General features: G+C 47.3%; 1 protein-coding gene across 2 annotated transcripts; it reads left to right on the top strand.

Annotated features, from left to right (window-relative positions):
• Window positions 1–1,027: 1,027 nt before the first annotated feature.
• Window positions 1,028–20,726, top strand: CD83 (CD83 molecule). 2 transcript variants are annotated; one of them, XM_019986295.2, is made up of 5 exons: window positions 1,028–1,185; window positions 1,278–1,393; window positions 14,531–14,741; window positions 17,528–17,634; window positions 19,560–20,726. In XM_019986295.2, the coding sequence occupies exons 1-5, from the start codon at window positions 1,149–1,151 to the stop codon at window positions 19,683–19,685; spliced, it is 597 nt and encodes a 198-aa protein (XP_019841854.1). In that variant the 5' UTR covers window positions 1,028–1,148; the 3' UTR covers window positions 19,686–20,726. The 2 variants fall into 2 exon arrangements, with proteins under 2 accessions (XP_019841854.1, XP_019841853.1); XM_019986294.2 differs by having other exon boundaries at window positions 19,557–20,726.
• Window positions 20,727–20,981: the final 255 nt, after the last annotated feature.

Below are 20,981 nucleotides of genomic sequence, written 5' to 3'. Positions count from 1 at the left end.
ACCCTAGACTAAGCATGTCTAACACTGCTGCTAAGTCACTTCAGTCGTGTCCGACTTTGTGCAACCCGAGACGGCAGCCCACCAGGCTCCCCGTCCCTGGGATTCTCCAGGCAAGAACACTGGAGTGGGTTGCCGTTTCCTTCTCCAATGCATGAAAGTGAAAAGTGATGTCTAACACTAGTAGGTTCTAATTTATCATACAACTGTCAGGTGGACTATTATGCAGCGGTAACAATGATGCTGTTGGATCCTTTTAATGATGTGGAAGCTCTTGCAAATATGAAGTTAATATGAATTAGGTTACAAAACAGCATGTGGAATATCTATGCACTGAAGCAAGACTCCAAAATGTAACCAGAGGTTATTTCTGGTTGGTCAGAGGCAATCTCTATTTTATTCTGGATTTTAAAGAACTCTTTCTTATATATTTTCTCCCTCTCTGTGTGTGTATGTGTGTATAACCTTTGTTTTAATAGGGGAGGTTGTCCTTTGCTGAAATAATTTAAACAGGCCTGATGCTATGGATGACAACGCCAGCAGGCCAGGAGCGGAGCAGGGGGCGGGGAGGAGGGGGCGGCGCGGCGGCGGGGGGTTGGGGTCTAAGTATGACGGATTTGCCGGGTTCCTGGTTCACCGTGTCTCATGATCATGGAACCAGGACAAGTGCCAGGACCTGGGTTCACCGTGATGTCACCACCGGCTGGGCGATCGGGGGACTCGCTCATCCACGCAGAACCTGGTTTCGCTTCCGCGCAAAGGACCTAACAGCCCCGGCTCGCCTGGCTCCCGCCTCTGTTTGCAGGGTGTCCGGCGTGTGCGCGCGCGGCTGCCAAGCCCTGGGAGCGGCGCGTTCCACCGGGACTGCGGTCGCCGCGGTAGGGTAGAGGCCAGAGCAGCATCAGCACCAGCAACGCGGGCTGGGGGCTCCGGGGAAGTGCCTGGCCAAGGGGGGCGGGGCCGGGCCCGGGGGCGGGGCCGAGCTCGGGGGCGGGGCCGGGGCTCTCCGGGTGGCCGCCGCGGGGGCCGGGGAGGCGCACCGCCGCTTCCGCCGCCCGCGGGGATCCCCCCGGGACCGGCGCCCGGGGAAGTCCCGGGTGATCGCCGGTACAAAAGCCGGCGCCAGGGCCCCAGACCGGCAGTCCTCAGCGATGTCACGCGAGCTCCAGCTCCTGCTCCTGAGCTGCGGTAGGGCCTGCGGACGCCCGGCGCCCCCCTCCCGCCTCCCCGCAACACCCTCTTTTCTCGCTTGCTCACGCAGCTCTCTCTCCCTCTTGCAGCCTGCAGCCTGGCGCCCGCGACGCAGGAGGTGAAGGTGGCCTGTTCGGAGGATGTGGACTTGCCCTGCACTGCCCCCTGGGACCCTCTGGTCACCTACACGGTCTCCTGGGCCAAGGTAAGTGCGGCCAGGCTGGCGGGTTAGGGTTTGGTGGTTTAATTGCAGGAGGGGGAACCACCTCGCTCGGGCCGGTGACCCTCTGTGGCTGGGGGTCCGGGATATCGCCGATAACTGCATTCTGTACCGGGTCTTCGCACACGCCTCTCCCATCGCGACTAAGCTCATTCGCATCCAGGTACAGGCTGACATAGATGTCGTTCCCCTGGGGACCTCAAATCTTCTTGCCTCTAAAGGTGGCCTGAGAAGAATGATCCAGATAAGACGTTTTGGAGAGCAGAAAATCTCTTATTTGGATTAATTCTAGAGGCCACCTGTGGTTGTGGTCAGCAGGCCAGGGAGAAGGCAGCTGGTGAAGGTTTGACATTGGCCGGAGGCATGTCTCTGGATTTATTATTTCTGCTGTTTTGTGACTGCGGTGCTCATACGTTTGGGGAGAGGGGAGGGAGCAATTTGAGGGGAAGGATGACCAGATAGAAGCTGATGTAGGCTCTTTTTTTGGATGGTAGCTATCTGCCAGTCATCCCCTTTCAGGGAAACCCTTGGCCTCCTCCCCATCCCTTTCTCTTCCCTCTGAGCATTCTGAAAGTTCCAGCAAGGAGGGCTTCTGTGTGATGGTGCATTGGAGGGTCCTCGTGTGTAAGAGCAGTGTCACCTACCCTACAACAAGAGGATTGAGTCAGACTGACGCTTTTTTAAGGTTTCCTCTCAACTCTAACCTTTTCAGCTTATAAGATTGTGGTTGTGGTGGCCTTGCAAACCCAACTGTTTGCTGTCACCGGTTTATTTATATTTTTTTGCTCACCACCTTTAATGAGGTTATTGCCACAATGGCACCTCGGGTTGAAGCCCAGTGACTATGCTATCCCAGCCTTGCTTTGGTTAGCTGATTGGTCATCTTCAGTTCAGTTCAGTCTCTCAGTCGTGTCCGACTCTTTGCGACCCCATGAATCGCAGCACGCCAGGCCTCCCTGTCCATCACCAACTCCTGGTCATCTTACCTTGCCGGCAATCTTTGTGCCTTTGTAGTTTTCCACAAAACGCTGGGTTTTCTTCTGCCCGCCATAAAAGATGCTGTGAGAACCTGCACAAGTATCTAGCCATTTAACAAGGCAGCCTAGGACCATTATCTCTTTGTGTTCTCTCCTCACCGGATTGTCAGTTCCCTAGGGACAGTGCCACAGCTTTTGTGTCTCCTGCACGGCACCCAGCCTTTGCCCTGTTCATTTCAAAGGTGCTCAGTGAATTCAGGCCAACCTTTTGTGATTATGCACGGTGGAAATGGTGCTGAGGCTCGGGGGCCCTGTGTTATGTATGCAAATAGGTTTGTTATTATTCCTGCTTCATTTCCACCTTAGTCACTGTGGGATCAGAGAAGACAGCAATTCCAAAATTGTTCCCTTGTAAAAACAATAGTATTTAAACAGAAATATTGGAAAACCAGTATTATTTGGGTAGTCACCATCTGGCAAGCTCTGAGGTACATGTCTTCATGCATCAGCAGTTCCAGTGGACTTAAGAGATAAAGCCTATCACTGATGAGGAAACTGAGTCTTAGGGCTAAAGTAACCTACTCACTATTACATAGCTGGCTAAACGCTAGAGTTGGGATTTGAATCCAGCAATCTGGCTCCATAGCCTAAGTTCTTAGAGGTCTTTCTTGTTATTTCTGTTTTCTATCCTAATTCCTTAAAGAAAATGAAAGTGTCTTTGGGCTGGCCAGGCAGGGACTTGGTTATCTAAAAGGAGGAGAAAACATGAAACCATGATCCTTTCCAGACTGATTAAAAAGGGAAAACAATATTAATATCCCCAGGGGAGTAATTGCAAAGTACTTATGAAACAAGTAGATGAAATTTCAGACTGTAAAGTTCAAACAGTTGTCAAGTTAAATCTTCTTGCACGAGGTCATTTGGAATGATGTAGTAAACCAGAGCGATTAACCTCTGGCTTTTCCTTGGATGTCAGCTGGTGATGTAACCTTATAATGTATGTGCTTGTTTGTTGAACACAGTTCTTACAAACTTTACCCTGAAGGGCTCTCAAAGCTCTGCTAAGAAAAAAGACAATAGTCTCTTGGCATTGTCTTTTTTCTGTTGGTTCATGGAATAGGGTCACTGAAAAATCATGCCCAATTTATTTTTTTAAGGAAGAAACTGATGGAGTCGTGGTGGTTAGGAGAGCTGTGCTATTTCAGTAAACTAATCAGATACCTTGAAAGCGATATGCTTTGTTTTTCAAGCTCTTTTTAACAGATCTCAGCATATTCTGTAGATATTTGTTATTTTCCAGCCCAGTAATTATACTTTTTGCATCAATTGTGCTTGTACAACAAAAACCAATAGAGTGTTCTGGAAATAAAGCCAGTGGTGAAATACCAAAATTCTTTGTTTTACAGAAGATTATCTTGTCATTTTCACCCACAACTTTCTTGTAAAATGTTTCTCTGAAGCTTTAGAGGTAGCTATAAAGTGGGGAATTTAAGTCTGGTGACCACAGCCAACCTCACTGCATCATCAGTAGGGTAGTTGGTAAAACCACTTTGCACAGTTGTGGGCTGTGTGCTGGACAAGTAAGCAGAGAGTCCTTTGCAGTGTGGGTTTTCTCCATCCGCCAGATTGAATCACATTCTTGCAGGTTTTCTGCATCCCACAATTACGGTTATAATGACTCACGATTAAAAAATCCATTTACCAAAAAAAAAAAAAAAAATCCATTTACCACTCAGTTCCCTGGCACCCCGGAGCATTCTGCCACTGTCCAGTTGGCACTGATTACTTGGAATGAACAAAAGAGCCCATGTAAACCGTGTGTTTCTTATCATGTGCCTTTTACCAAAAGACTCAAAGCAGACGGTGTTTGCAACATTCGGGTGAGTTGGGAAGGAACAATGTCCATCTTATTCTCTGTGTTTCCAAGATACAAAGACAGGGGATTGGGGTTGAGGAATGCAATCTACACTTGCACGGGGCATGGGGTCAAAGGTGGAGCCAAGAGTGGACACTGGTAGCCCCATTCCAGTTAGCACAAGTCTTCTTTCTCTTCCCAACTGGGATCCAAGAATGGGACCTCCTCTCCTCCCTTCCTGTATTGTACCCTTTAAAGCAGAGTGAATGATTGAAAAGAAATAGAAAATGCAGTATATGCATCCAGCGTAGCTGTTAAGATTGTGAATAGATTGTGGTTGTTGGGAGGAGATGTTTTGAGATATTATAAGGCACATAGGCCTTGGGCCAGCCCTCTTCTACCAACGGCTGTGACCTCTGATTAGATTTCTAGCATAAGAAGATCATAGCACAATTCCGTGTCTGCCAGGAGGAAGACCATCCGTTCAGGGGCCAGTCTGTGCTTCTCGTGGGGCGGCCTGGTCCATGCTCTCTTTCACGAGGCTGCAGTAGGTCCGGAGGGGCAGGATGGCGCTGGTGCACGGAGCGTCTGGGCGTGGGTGGGGTTGGCCACTGCTAATGATGAGTGGTTACTCACGAGGGAAACACATCTCCATCTCCTATGGTTCTGGGAGCCCCCACGGCCTGTGTGGATACATATCGAAAGAGGATCTCTGAGATGAAACTCAGGTTTCATCTCTGAGTGACACTGCGGAGGAGAGGACAGACCTGCGTCACAAGACAAGTGCCCTTTTTAGATGATTTCCAAGGGAAGGGATAAAGGGGAAGTGAGACCATGATTTCAGAGGCTAGAGCAGACTTGAACTTTATCATATTTAGAAGAGCTGCAGCTGTGGCAAGTCAGGGGCTCTCCTGGGGACTAAAGGAGAGCAGGTTGATGGCTTGTATGTGGCCCCTTGGAAAGTTCCAGGATAGTCGCTCCATGGCTCTTACTCGTCCTTGATGTGTTTGTTAAGAGCCGTCCGCCGTGGGCAACGCCAGTCTCCTATTTTCTGTCTCTATAGCATCTTGTGTGATAATGAACCATAAAGCAAGGAGGCGCTAAGGAGGAGCCCACAGAGGGTCTAGGCTTGATGAACGGCCTGGGCAGGTAGCAGCGTACAGCTACCAACTCTGACGGCCCCACGCGGAGACAATGCATGCCGCTCACCGCACTTACCTGATTCTAGAATGCTGTCTGCTTTAAGATAAGACTTGAGATGTTTTAGGAGAAGAAGGAAACATTTATATATTAAATACAGAAGCACCGAAACACTGCAATGTAAAAAACAAGGCCTGTGTGAGCGTCAAAGAAAAGTTGTATCATCCCCATTGGGACCGGTATTACTTGACCTGATTGAATAACCTTTAGGTCAGACTATGAAAGGCATAAAGTTAGTTTTCAGATGTCTGTCATATTTACATTTTCATCATTTAGTTAATATTTCTATGTCCCAAGTGTGTGCCAGGTCCTGGGCCTGGCAGTGGCTGTCCTAAGACCAATCCAGAACATTGGCCAGAGGACAGAGGCCTGGACACAAGAACGCACAGGTGTTGTTTGGGGAGCTGATGGGTAACTACTAATCTGGAAGGGAGGATTATACCACAGAGGACCAACAGGTAGTACCACCAACAGGCTGGGAACGGAGGGTGAAGACCCCTGAATGCTGAATCATATGGGCTAGAAATTGGTCCATTTGGCATCAAGGAGCCTTTGACAGTTTTTAAGCAAAGAGGACAACATAATGGAAAATATGTCAGAAGAAAATCGTATTTCTTATGGTGAGAGGTAGAATATAATTCATCCTAGCAAATGAGTGTCAGAGGCAGGCTTCAGTCTTGCGCTGCAGTGAAGCTGCCGGTGGGTTAACTGTGAACCTGCAACGCGGGCCTGGGGTTTGCCTCCCCTTTCTCTCTTGGTCACCAGTCCTTTTGTCCATGTGGATCTAGGGACCAGTGAGCCAGGCTGTGGAAGAAATCCCAGCTAGATGAAAGTGATGGGGCACTGAGATTTTTGGACCCTGATGAGAAGTGTTGCTAAAAATCTTTCAGCTTGGAAGAGAGGGGTGGGAGGGAAAAGGCAGCTGAGAGTGAAATACTAAAAACTGCAAACACTCGTTTTCCATAAATAAAAGGGGGAACCCGAATCACATGGCGACTGATTATCTTAGTTCTGTATATGGGTTTGTCACTTCACAAAGAAGAGGAAGTTAGGAGAAGGTCTCAGTGACATAAGGGAAGGTTTTATGTAGGGCAGGACTAAAAAGAGATTCATTACCTTAAAAGGGGGCTTCCTCCTTCTATTAATACAACTGTTCTCCGTAAGCCCTTTCTGGAAACCCTTGGGATAACCCCAAAATTTCTACCAACAGTCCTTAGCTCAAACCAGAGCTGAATTAAAGTACTTCCCTAAGACTCTTTCCACCCTGAAGCACATTTTTGACTTTGTTTTTGCACTGAGGTATACCCGGGTAAAATTTCTCTGTGTGTTGTGTATTTTTGGTACAGATGTAAGAGCCCAAGGCTTGTGAATATCACTTGATATTTTTGTGGAGCGCCAGTTAATCTACCACACGTTCTTGTCTCAATTGTCTAAGAGAAGACAGATCCCAGAACAGGTAGTTGTCTAGGATTATTGGTCCCGATGGGGAAAGCCAAAGGGAAAAGACAGACGCTCGTTGCTGTGGGCAATTCATATTCACTTATGACCAGACTCACTGGGTCAGTTCTAGAGAACAGAGGTTCTGAGTCCAGTTAGACCCTGGTGTCTCTTCCCCTGAGGAGTGGGAGCCATGTGAGCCCAAGTGACAAAACAGCACTGGCCTTGAGGTTGGAGCCGTGTGAGGTTCTCCCTTATGTGCCGCGTTTATTTTAGGAGCAGGGCAAGGTGCACCTATCCATTAGCAATCTTTGTTGTGAAGGCTTGTAATCCTTCAAAACTGGCTTCAAGAAAAGGGAATATATCGGCTTCTATAGTTGAAACAGTTTTTTTAAATGAAAATGTAGTTCATACTTCAGTTACGGTTGATGTTGTGGGTTAGTGTCCCACAAAATGACATGTGTCAGTCCTAATCCCTGGTGTTTGTGAGTGGAACCTTATTTGGAAATAAGGTCTTTGGAGAGGTAACCAAGTTAAAATGAGGTCATGCTTGATCAGGGTGGGCCCTGAATCCAATGGCTGGTGTCATTAAAAGAAAACAGAGACAGACACAGACACAAAGGGAGAACCCCACAGGAAGATGGAGGCAGAGACTGGAGTGATGTGTTTACAGATCAAAGAATGCCAGTTTCCAGCAACACCAGAAGCTGGGAGCAAGACATGAAACAGATTCTCCCCTTCAGAGAGCGCGTGGCCCCACCAGCACCTTGATGCTGCATTTAACGGCCTCCAGAACCGTGAGGGAATACATTTCTGCTGCTTTAAGCTACCCAGTTTGGACTGACGCTAGATGTGGAGGCTCGTGACTGTCCACAGGGCTTGGTGACTTTCCGTCTCTCAACTTGCCCTTCCTTTGTGTTGGTTTTATTGTCAGCCTCCACGAGGCAGTGAGATAGTCACCGATAACTGCCGACCTGTCTGTCCTCCCAAGGTCAAGTGCCAAGGAAAAGATTGCGCCTCTTCCATCTCGACAAATGTCTGATTATGCTCAAGTGGCTTTGACTGGGTCATGGACTCATCAGAACCAGTCTCTCTGGTCACAGAGGCCAGGCTTGTGTCCAGTGTGCCTTTTCTAGAATGAGAGGTAGCACCCTTGAAGAGTATGAATTCATAGGATTCAGAATTCAGGAATGCCCCTCCAAGGTCCAGCAGGATCCCTAAGAACCTCTTGGGAGAAGGATGATTGGCATGAACAGTGAGTAACCTAACCTTCTCTTCAAATCCTAGTTCCAGAGGGGTTTGCCAGTTACAATGATGCCGTAGTAAATTCAGAATATTCTGGCTATTTTGGAGACCTTGTGGATAGAAAAATAACTTGTTTCTAGAGCAGAGATTGAGACTTCTAGAACAGCTTTGCCAGAGAGGAGACGGGAAGGATCAGCAGGAAGAAATGACTGAATGGGTGGGTGGAGATAGAAAGCTATGGGATACAACCCCAGTTGCTATATCCAACATTACCACTTAGAAGCACTATTATGTTTTCTCATTCGATCCTTAAAATAACCCAGAGGGAAGTAGGTAGTTACAGGTGAGGAAAATGGGAGTCAGAGGTGAAGGGATTTCCCAGCAATGACCCAGTTATCTGATTAAGCAGCCTGGGCTTGACCTCAGGCCCTCTGATTCTGGATCGACTTACTCATTGTTTTTAAAATTTACTCATTCATTCAGTAAATAATGTTTTTTTGAATATTTCCTAAGTTCAGGAAAGTATTTAGAATGCTGAAGGAAACCTTAGCTGTGAAAAAAAAAGAGTGGTAACATTTTTAGGTGTGATTGACATTATGCTCCATGATCCACCTACGTCATCATTGGTGTCTTCACACCAACTTTGGGAGATGTTAATTACCCTTCCCCCATCTCAGGGGAGCAAATGAAGCCTGAGAGCTCTTCAGTCCCTTTCGCCAAGAGCAGAGCTAGCCGTGGGGTTTGTTTCCACATCTGCCCAAGTCCAAAGCTCTTCATTATGTTGCCTCTGCCATATTCATGGCTCTGTTAACAGCCATAAATCCAATCTGTCTGTTAGACCCAGTAAATTTCAAAGTGGAAAATCATTTTTCCAATAAAACTACACTTAGAAAAAAACGATGTTAATGCTCATACATTCTACCCTCATTATGACATCAACCTCTGAGCCAAACTATTTTGCACGTTATAAAGAGCTGTTTTTATGATGAATGGGGATTATATTGGCACTTTAATTGAGTTAGAAACCAAGGTACATGAATGTTAGTGCATGGGAAATGCAATAAAAAAAAAGCTGTTCAATGTGATTGGAATATATCAGATTAATTTAATACCACCTTTAAGTACTTAATGTCCATTCCTTTAAATATGTTTAATTAAATTGTTGGATTAAATATTTATATGCATATATGTGTGCACACATATTTTCCCCTCAAAAAATGTCTTCCTTTTCTTTTACTTTCCTATCACATTCCAAACACATCATATATGTGATAAATTCAGATTTCAAGGTTGTCAAATCAAAATTCTTTGCTGTAGGAATGGAACAAATATGGTATATGGTAATCTAGGTAATCTATGGTAATCTATGAAGTTAGCATATATTTGGGTAAAATTATGTAAACTTCTAAAGAACTTCTCACAGTAAGGATTTTGACTGAAATATTGATTCTGTTTCAGCCATATTTAGATATTTACTTGATTTGTTTCTCTCTAGTTCAAATTTATACACCAGTTTAAAAAAAAACTTAATTCACATGCCTTTAAAATTATTTCTTGTATTTGTTTGACTTCAGTCCATTTCAGTTCAGTCCCTCAGTCGTGTCCGACTCTTTGCGACTCCATGAATCACAGCACGCCAGGCCTCCCTGTCCATCACCAACTCCAAGAGTCTACTCAAACTCATGTCCATCAAGTCGGTGATGCCATCCAATCATCACATCTTCTGCCGTCCCCTTCTCCTGCCCCCAATCCCTCCCAGCATCAGGGTCTTTTCCAATGAGTCAGCTCTTTGCATGAGGTGGCCAAAGTATTGGAGTTTCAGCTTTAGCATCAATCCTTCCAATGAACACCCAGGACTGATCTCCTTTAGGATGGACTGGTTGGACCTCCTTGCAGTCCAAGGGACTCTCAAGAGTCTTCTCCAACACCACAGTTCAAAAGCATCAATTCTTCTGCGCTCAGCTTTATTCACAGTCCAACTCTGACATCCATACATGACCACTGGAAAAACCATAGCCTTGACTAGATGGACCTTTGTTGGCAAAGTATTCAGCAAATTAAAGAGAGTTTATTTTAATTTAAGGCTTAGGTCTCCTTCTTAGAGAATGAATATGGTGTTTAAATTATTTAGTCAAATTGGAGGCCTTGAGATAAGTCAAAGGTCTATAGGCCTTCTGAAAATGGGATGTCTTATATTTCACCCTTTTCTGTTTCAGTTGGAAGGAATTTGTCAGCATAAGAGTTAATGCACGGAATTTGGGTTTTAAAAACATAATTGGGGTGAATGTTTTGAGGAAATAATTTGCCCACTTCGTGCTGTGGTCCAGCCCTCGCAGAGTGTGCGCTGAATAGTCCCCATCAATTATGCCTGGCTGTGAATGAATCTGAGGGTTCCTTTTGTTATAAATTATTATTTCCTAAAACGCTTCTGCAGAGAGGCAATGAAACACTTTGGGATTTGGAATGCTGGGAGTTGTTCTTGCCAGTGGTTGGTTTTGAGCCAGCTCAAGTGTTTATAAGAACTCATAAAACCAGGCGAAGTTGAGGATGGCCCATTTGCTGTAATTCCATGTTCCTCCCCCTGAAATTCCTCTGATTCTTGAACGGTGCTGCTTCAGCCAGGGCTAAGTCACCCTATACCGCAGTGTGACGGCTGCTTGGCCGCTGTGCTGAAGCCGAGGATTTGATCTTTTGCGTGAAGTCTCTTTTGCGTGCAGTCTCTTGGGACTGCTAGCGCCTCACTTCCATCATAAGCATGTGACATTAATGTGAAAACTACAACTAAATTTTTGCAGCAGTACGCAAAAGGCAGGGCGAGTAGCACAGGCAACGTGTGTACCTACAGCTTGAAGCTAAGGGAGGGCTCTGAACAATTCCCAGGTGCACTGCGTGAATTTACAGAAGCGTCCTTTTGTTACAGTGAGTTATCAGGCGCAGAGAAGTGTTCATTACTTTGGCAGGAGAACTCAGGTTATCAGCCAGTACTTCTCTCAGTTCTCTGGGTCTTTCAAGAAGACCCAGGAAGGGGTCATTGAAAGATGACCCTGTGAAAGTTAAGATATTGTTGCCTGATCTCACTGAGGGCTGCTGCGGTTCAGTAAATCAGGATTCTGAAGGCCGCTTTGGGATTCTTTGACTTTCCTCTCCTTCTTTCATTCATGACCTCACCCTGCCTTTGCTTTGCCATTTGAAAATAACCTCTCCGGAGGTTTTGCCAGACACCTGTGGAAATGTGACCATCACTTAAACTACTGTTTTGTTATTACTGCTGATTTTTTAAAAATGAATTTTCTTCTGCAAGTAGACAGCAAGCCACTGCCAGTCAGTTCTGATCCCCACCGCACACTCGATTCAGCAGTTCCCAGCAGCCATCGTGATGAGGGGCCCATCTTCATGTAAATAAAGCACAATAGTTTATATTTCTACCAGCTTTCAGAGGGGCTCTCAGTTTTGATCTTGACTTTCAGACAGGCCTTTCTGAGTTGAGGGAGGGGTCACTGGATAGGAGAGAAGATCCCCTGATGGAGAAAACCAGAGGTAGATAATCTCAAAATGACTGTTGCAGCCAAGGTCACATCTTTTCGAATACAGGGATTTCTAGCAAAACTGAGTTCCAGTGATATTGGTTAGAAAGAGGGGCTTCCCTGGTGGCTCAGATTATAAAGACTCCACCAGCAATGCAGGAGACCAGGGCTTGATCCCTGGGTTGGGAAGGTCCCCTGGAGAAGAGAATGGCAACCTGCTCTAGTAGTCTTGCCTGGAGAATCCCACAGACAGAGGAGCCTGGGGGCTGCAGTTCATGGGGCTGCAAAGAGTCAGACATGACTGAGCGACTAACACGTTCACTTTTTGTGCTGTTAGAAAGAAATCTGAGTTGAACCCATTTGGAGGTTAATTCAGAAAAGCAAAGCAGGATGAGACAGCATCACGGGGACTGCAGAGATTAAGCTGAGTGAGTTAATTGGTTCAAACTGGCCTTTGAGGTGGGGGTGGGGGTGGGGAGTCTTGGAAGCAATTGACCCTGGATGGTCCTGGGCAGCTGACCCACCAAAAGCTGTGGTCCAGGGGAGCTCTTCGTCAAGCAGTGGGTGAGGGGAGAGGTGCAGGTACGTGATAAGGCTACACTTACTGGTTTCATCATGCCTGTAAAGAGAACTGGGCTAACTTAGACGTGTTCTAGAATCAGTCGGATGCCTACAGTTCCTTGACCACAACTCCTTCTTTTGTTTTCTTGCTTTCTCTTTGAACACCTAAATGCCCCAGTCTGTAGATCCTTGATTATTTAGGAAGGAACTTTTCAACACAGCAGAACTTTCAAGCATTGGGATTGATGTTCAGAGACTCGGCCTGAGAGAAGCTGTTAGTCTCAGCCCGGTGCTGGGAGTGAATGAAGCAGGGATTCTTGCAGGAGCGATAAATCTACCACCAGATGTCTCTGCAGGCCACTCCACAGGCGTGCTCGCTGGAGCTGGGGCCGCGGAGGCGGGAACCCGAGCTTCGCATGGACCTCACGGTGCATCCCCCGACCTAATACCTGAAGCAGAAACCAAGGAGGGGGTGTGTGTGCACACACGTGTGTGTCTCCTGTCTTGAGCTGCCTCTGCCTCTGTTCCCCGCATTCCTTGGTCATTTATTTCCCTGTGCTGATTGCCTATTGAAACTAGGAGAGGAGTTGTACGGTGCTTCCTACAGGAGATGCTCCCTATAGGAGATCAAACAGTGGCAGGTGGAGCCAGAGAGAGCAGTGGTGTCTTTTCCTAAGGGGCCTTCTGGTGTGGGCACCACTCCAGGGACCAGGAAGGAATGCCGCCAGACCCCAGGCTCCCTGCTGGTCCCCAGTCACTCAGCAAAGGCTCAGGGCTGCCCTGGAGCTCTGAAAACAGTGATTGGCTTTCCTGTTGATGTAAATCAGGTTTAGAAGCTTTAAAACGTTTCAGTGGAGGACCAATGAGCAAGTTAACTAGGCCAGTTAAAAATATACCTGGGGAGAGAGAATTGATGGTGAACATGGTGTGTACTTAATCATGGAACTAGGAGATGATGGAAAGACTCCACCAGTTTAATAACAAAGATTGTTCGGGGAAAGAAAACCAGCCAGGTTAGTGTGGGTAAACTTGGCATCTACTCCTGTCGGGCTGATCCATCCTGACTTCAGTGATTTAAGTCATAACTGCCGTTCCATGGGGACTTCCCTGATGGCTCAGCAGTAAAGAATCTGCCTGCAGTGCAGGAGCCAAGGAGACACTGGTTCGATCACTGGGTTGGGAAGGTCCCCTGGAGGAGGGCATGGCAACCCACTCCAGTATTCTTGCCTGGAGGATTCCATGGACAGAGGAGCCTGGTGGGCTACAGTCCATGGGGCCGCAAAGAGTCGGACACGACTGAAGCGATTTAGCACGCACACACGCCCTTCCACGTGTGTCTTGGTGCGACTGCCAAGTGGCCTGACACAGAGAGTTTCCACGAGGTGCTGTTATCAGCTGCCTTCCTGCCGCAGCAGAGGGCTGAGTGTGGTACATCCTGCAGGGTCATGGCTGAGCCCACATGTGCGCAGTCTCTGAAGAACAGGATGACTCTTCACGGGAGGCTTTGCTCATCTGAATCTCTGTGTTTTTTTGTCAAGTTGTCTGGCAATGACCTTAACAGATTTAGGAACATTTTCTAAATAAAACCCTGAGCTACAAAAATAAGAGTCAGTCACTGGATGAGTTGGTATCTGAAGAAAAGAAGAGAACATTGAATAGACAACAACCAGCAAGAGAATGTGATTCAGCCTGATTCATGCACTTCATCACGTAATCATTAATGACGCAAGGTTATGGTCAACAGGAACACTGCTTCACGTAGAGTGGAAGTTGGGATACAGAGAATCATAAAATGCAGTCCTGATCTTATTCCAAAAAGAGATGGAACCTTAAAGAATCCTCTTAGATTCTCTCCTCCCCCCTGCAAACATCACACATACTCACAGTATCTTCTTTTAAAACAGCCAGCTGAGGATAGATTTTATGAAAGCAAGAGGTAGAATCTTGACGTCTCAGAGGCCCAAGGGCTTGTGGGCTCTGACAGTAGAGCATGAAGCAAATCTGATTCTTGCTTTTTAAATTTATTTTATTGAAGTAAAGTTGATTTGCAGTGTTGCGTTCGTTTCTGCTGTAGAACAAAGTGAGTCAGTTATGTGTGTATACGTTCTTTTCCGTATTCTTTTCCAAGATGGTTTGTCTCAGGATATTGAATGTAATTCCCTGTGCTATACGGTAGGACCTTGTTACTTATTCATTCTCTGGGTAAAGTTTGCATCTGCTAATCCCAAGCGCCCAGTCCACCGCTCCCTACGCCGTCCCCCTTGGCAACCACGAGTTTATATACTCTCGGTCCCTGAGTCTGTATGTGATTCTTTCTTAACAGCTCACAGACGGAGGTGCAGAAAGGGTGGAGGTGACCCAGGAAGACCTGCAATCCCCTCAGCAGAGGAACTCTTCAGAGGCCCCCAGGGAAAGGCTGTACTCCCTGAGGATCCAAAACACTACGAGCTGCAACTCCGGGACCTACAGGTGCACTCTGGTGGGTCAGGAAGGGCAGAGAAACCTGACTGGCACCGTGATCCTCAAAGTGACAGGTGAGGTGGTCTACAACACCTGTTTTCTTCCTGCACCGCACAGAGCACTTTCTGTAAGTCCTGACCTTGATCCGCTCAATCCGAGTTTAATTCAGAAGCTGTGGATCACATCTGCGGCTGAAAGCTAAATTCTGCTGCAAGGGTGGCATAACTTTCTCTGCCTTCTTTTTGGTTTTTCCTTTTTGTTCTTTAAGGGATCTACCCCAGTTTGATTGGGGTGGATGCCAAATGGAGTCAAGCAACTAAATCTGACTGTTGTTTATTCATATAAGAGTCCTTTGGAGCCAATAGAAAGTTTCCAAGTCTAGTTTTTGGAAGACAGAGAAACTGGGTAGTTTTGAATTTATCAGATAGCTGTGCAATATTCTGCTCACTGGGGGCTCTCTAATCTGGCCTAAGAGAGCTGCTACATGTTTCCGCCTTTTTCAACATGAGAACAGCATTTCTTTCCCACTTTACAGCAATTGGATGTCCTCATCCCTCCACTCAGGCCAAAGAAAAAGCGTCCAACAAGAGGCTTCCCAAGTAGAAGGCACATTTTTACTCTGTGCAGTAAGACCAGGACTCAAGTGTCAAGATAAGGATTATCTCCTTGGACTTTTTTCTGTAATTTTTCTTGATGTAGTTTAAAATATGCCTTGCATCTGACTTTGGCCCAACTCTTGTTAGTGGCTGAGGCTTGAAATGACAAACATGTCGTTACAGAGACCCTGACTTTGTGTAGCAGCTATTGTCTCCTTCCACGGAGAAGCTTAAAGGAATCTGACTCAAGATCGTATTCCCACACTCATGAGAGGGCAAGCCCTGGTTAGGGGCCAGTGTTTGGGTTTTTTAAAGTTTTCTTGGCGTGAGCCATTTTCAGTCTTTATTGAATGTGCCACAGTATTGTTTCTGTTTTATGTTTTGTTTTTTTGGCCACAAGGCATGTGGGATCTCAGCTCCCCAGTCAGGGATGGAACCGTCACCCCCTGCATCGGAAGGAAAGTCTTAAACATTGGACCACCAAGGAAGTTCCTCAGTATTTGGACTTGGTTCACTATCTCGCACCAACACACACACACCCTATATGCTTCTCAGTGTCCAGGCCTATACTCCACTGCGTTTGCGTTCGTGGCACTTACGCCTGCCCTGATATAGTCTCTGCTTTGTTCCCTGCTGCCTCCTGCAGTCAGCCCGGAGTATCATTCACGTGAATGAGAAATGGAGCGATCCAGGAGGAAGAGCAGAGAGGGCGGGTGTGTGCCATGGGGAGCGGGGAGCAAAGGAGCAGAGAACAGCTGACTTGCTTTCCTATCCTCTGCAGAGGCGTTGCGGTCGCCAAATTAAGTGGTCAGGCTAGAGCCACTTGGATCTGGTTCCAGTATGAGCTCAGCTGCTCATTAACATGTGACCTTGGTCAAACCTCTGATTGAGTCTAAGCCTTGCTTTTCTCATCTTCAAAATGGGGATAACATCATCCATGACACAGGCTTGTGGTGACGATTGAACGAGGTATTGCACAGAAATGCTTGGTGCACTGCCCAGGGGTGACCGAGTGCTCAATAAATGTTAGAACTGTCAGGACAATGGCTCTCAGGTCTTGTCTTCTGGGGTCGCAGACCTCTGAACATCCATCCCCAGACCACTGCACAATGTTTGAATCCAGTTTCAGGGGTCACAGTTCTCTGGAGGGCCCCCTGTGACCCTGGGGGTGGAAGCCTCCAGTCACCTGGAGTCCACCTGCTCCTGCTCCAGCCCTCAAGCTGACTCCAGGGGCAACCTCGCTGCTCGAAACAGCATGCTGGATGCTGTTCCCCATCGAGAGAGCCTGGCTCCGCCCAGTCTGCTCCTGGGCTGAAGGCGTCCCTCCTCCTGGACTTGCCCCACCCCCGCCCCGCCGCCCAGCACTGAGGCCACAGCCTTTAACAGCCCCCTTTTGCTGTCGGCTTTGGTGGAGCGGCTTTGTTTAAAATTCAAAAAATAAATTTTTTAGAGGGATATAGTTGATTTACAATGTTGTGTTAGTTTCAGCTGTACAGCAGAGTGAATCATTATACATATACGTATATTCACTCTGTTTTTAGATTCTTTTCTCATTTAGGCCCTTACAGAGTATTGAGTCGAGTTGCCCGTGCTGTAAACCAGGTCCTTGTTAGTGACCTGTTTTCTATATAATAGCGTATATTGTTGATTGTTGTGCTCAGTTGCCTTCGACTCTTGGCAACCATATGGACTGTGGCCCTCTAAGCTCCTCCATCCATGGGGTTTTCCCGGCAGGGATACTGGAGTGGGCTGCCATTTCCTCCTCCGGCCGCTCCTCCCAACCTCAGGATAGAGCCCGAGTCTCCTGTGTCTCCTGCATTGGCAGGCGGTTCTTACCACTTGTACCGTAGTTAGTGAGTATAGTCAACCCCAGGCTTTCAAGGTGAAGGGGCTTTAACGATCCTACAAAGACGGATCAGCACCAACTTGTTCCATAATAGGAGGGCAGCTCTGCCACCTGCCTTAGAACCTCAGCCTCTCTGAGCCCTGGTTCCTTCTTCTGCAAACGGGGGACGCTCAGCCTTGCCCCTGAAGGTTCAGTGAGATGCTGGCTGTCAACCCCTTTGCATGCAGCCGGGCACAGAGTAAGCACAAGGTCCGGTGTCCCTGCCAGTATAACCCGTGTCCTTGCCTGTGGGACAGACTCGAGGGTAGGAGGGGCGACAAGGAGGACTTCAGAAAGCCAGAACAAAGCATGCTTGGTTTTTCACCTTGGTAGAAGAGTCCGTTCAGTGGCTTCATATATTACTTATTTCTTTTTGCAGGATGCTTTAAGGGACACAGAGGAGAGACTTTTAAGAACTACAGAGCTGAGATCGTCCTGCTGTTGGCTCTGGTTATTTTCTATGTAACACTCATCATTTTCACTTGCGTAAGTATCTTTTGCAAACATCTCTCATTATTAAAAGATCACCTGGGGCACCAATCTTAATGTGTTTTGTAGATGGTGCGAATCATTTAATAATAGCAAGGGACCTGTTCTCAGAACCCTGGCCTTACTGAGGTCCCCAGACAGTGAGACTCTCTACTGGAGGCTCCCAGCTTGTTCTCCATCTGGTGGTTCTGCATAGAGACGTGCGTGGAGAAAGTGAATCAGGAGGTGAAGAAAGTTTGTGAAAGGTGAAAGGATCCTCTTAGGGCACCAGCAGGCCGGGACATCCCTCACCGTTCAGTGGTCAAGACTTCACCTTCTAGTGCTTGGGGTGCAAGTTCAATCCCTAGTCGGGGAACTGAGATTCCATGTGCCTTAGGGCCAAACAAACAAAAAATAAACAGCAGAAGTATTGTAACAAATTCAATAAAAACTTAAAATGGTCCACATCAAGAAAAAAGTCTTTAAAAAAGCACCAACAGGGCTTATAGATATGCTGGAAGAAAGTGGGACCTTGCCCGTCCAATACCGGGAGAGGTGCTCTTCTTCCCATAGGTGGATGAGCAAGCCTGTCCACTCCAGTAGTGGATTTGTCTCCTTCATCTGCCCTTGAACTCTTTTCTCTTAGAGCAGGGGTCCCCAGCCTCCAGGCCATGGATTGGTAGCTCTTGTTCAGTCAGGGGTGGCAGCAGATTAAAGTGCACGAAAAATGTAATGCTCTTGAATCATCCCCAAACCATCCCCCTCACCCCACCACCTCTGGTCCACGGTCCCTGGTGCCAAAAAGGTTGGGGACCGCTGTCTTAGAGATTCCCTCTAATAACTTTGGTACTTCCTCTACGTTTTAAGCATTAACCTTGAGAAGTCAGAGGTACACAGGGCGTGGCCTGGGTGGAGGATGGCTGGCCTGTAACGTGGGTGTCCTTGACACGCCCTTGAGCTGTTGGGTGCAGACTCCAGCTGAGACTCCTCTCTGCCCCCCACGCCTCCTTGTGCATGGCTGCTCACCTGGAGTGACAGTGGTCGTTGGGGAGCAGGGTCAGCTCCAGTCCTGACCCACCAAGAAGTGATGGGTCTCGTATGCCTTAGCAGGAACAGGAAGTACTGTCGATTTGGGGACCAGGACATGGGTCACCCTGGAGCTATTCCAGGGCCGGTTCTTGTTGCTCACTGGGCCCTTCTGGTCACTTAGTGAACTCTCTGGCCCAACACTCATCTCTCTGGTTGCTATTTTAGACATGCATCCAGCATGAGTGAGCATGTGCCGTGTACAGGGCTTTATGTAAGCACTGAGGGGATGTAAAAAGGCTAAGACCTATGTCCTTCCTTCAAGAAACTTACAGCTTGGTCTTGAGAGTTATTTGCATGTGAGAAGATAATTGTTGTTTGGTTGCTCAGTTGTGCCCAACTCTTTAGCCACCCCATGGACTGTAACCCACCAGGTTCCTCTGTCCATGGGATTTCCCAGGCTAGAATACTGGAGTGGGTTGCTATTTTCCTTCTCCAGGGGATCTTCCCAACACAGGGATCGAACTTGGGTCTCCTGTGTTGGCAGGCAGATTCTTTACCATGGAGCCACCAGGAAAGCCCATAATTAGAATGACCTGGTGGTAAATTTTAAAAACGAGTGACTTTAGTGTTCTGTTGGCAAATGCCCGTTTCTATAGGCACTGACTTTCCATGCAGGAAATCCTAATGGTAGGGTCTGGAAATGACCGCAGTCTGTGACTCCTTGTTAAGGTTCAGAGATACCAGTGAAACAATGCCAGCCCACCATAGAGTGAGTGAGGTAGCCTGCCTCAAGAGGGCTCCCAGATGAGCTGCCCAGCCAGCTCCTAGTGAATGAAGTTTAAATCAAGGTGATGCATTTTTCCAATTATTCACTTCTCAACATCTCTCTTTTATTTGACTTTATTTTTCAGAAGTTTGCACGACAGCAGAGTATATTTCCAGACTTTTCTAAACCTGTCCTGGAACATGCTTTCCTCCCAGTCACCTCTCCAAATAAGCATCTGGAACCAGTGACTCTTCACAAGACAGAACTGGTGTGAGCAGGGTTTCTGCACCTTTTTTCTGAGGCCGAAGGCTCCGTGGTGTGCATCCATGTCACCCCGGACAGGAGAAGCATGAGCCCCACGTGAAGACAACATCCTTCCTGTGAAGCCCTTCGCTTGACCGAAGCATACCAGAGTGGATCCCACCCCACTGTCCGTGAGCAGGGCTTTGAGAATTCTGATGTGACCACCACGCATGGAGCCGCCTGCAGGGTGCTTTACAGTGTTGCTGCTTCATGACCTGCTTAGCGTTTTATTCAGCTATCTGGTCAACCTCTTGGACGGGGGTATTTTTTATTTTTTCCAGTCCTAGAAAAGCTGTGGCGAGATGCAGTTGGAAAAGGACCTTGGGAAATCCGAGTGCCCGGAGCTGGTCCTGTGTAGACTCTTGAGGACAGCTGTCCTCTTCCACATCTGGAGCACATCTCTGAATGTGCTGTGTTTTCTTGTCTGAGCCCAGATGTTTTGTGTCTGGGAGAAATCGACAGGCCAAGCTGTGAGACAGGGGGAAATATTTAGCAACTAATTTCCCGCCGTGAAGGCCCTTCCATTACCAAGGGGTAGGATGTGTACATAGAAATAGCAGGTCAGTGAACTGCCCCCAACTGGGCCTTTTGAATCTGGGAAAGACATCCATAAAGAGGCAAGAGCAGAGAGTGCCACATTTATTTTTATTAATTCATCTGTGTATTCTTGTCAAAAAAAGGATTTGTGGTGTTTCTCCTTTTGAAATCCGTATCTTCAGTTCAATGTCATTGTAACTGACAAGCAACGTGCTTATGGAGGGTGAGAAGAAGTCAGAGACTGCAGCAGTAGGGGAGAGAGCCATGTAGGGACCTGAGAGAAAATGCTGGAGCAATCGTGCAACCTGGGTGCTGGGGCCAGCTGTCCCCCTACCTAGCTGTCTGATTCTGGACAAGATCCCATGGTTTCTGCTTTTTCTGTTGTAAACCAAGAGGTTGTCATATGTGTTGACTGAAAAAAAAAATGTATGTGAAAATGCTTTGAAAGAGTATAAAGCACTATCCAGATTCCAGACTTCTTTTGGTCATTTTCCTTATTACTCCAGTGGTGTTCTGGGCATGAGAAAATACTTTTCATTTTTCATGTTTTCCATCGTCCCAAACAAAGAAGGCAAGAAGGGACACTTTCCCATCATCTTATGTATGAATTCCTTTGGGGAAGTGAGGCCGGTTGAGTGGTCTGTTCTTGAAACAGCAGCCAAAAGTTAACTCCAAGACGTGGACACTCAGGAGTCACCAGCCATGGGGAGAAGAGCGTTCTCAACTGTTC

Source organism: Bos indicus, chromosome 23 (genome assembly GCF_029378745.1).
Source record: "Bos indicus isolate NIAB-ARS_2022 breed Sahiwal x Tharparkar chromosome 23, NIAB-ARS_B.indTharparkar_mat_pri_1.0, whole genome shotgun sequence".
NCBI classification, from domain to species: domain Eukaryota; kingdom Metazoa; phylum Chordata; class Mammalia; order Artiodactyla; family Bovidae; genus Bos; species Bos indicus.
Note: the sequence above shows the minus strand (reverse complement) of the source record. Positions and strands in the feature narration are given on the sequence as shown.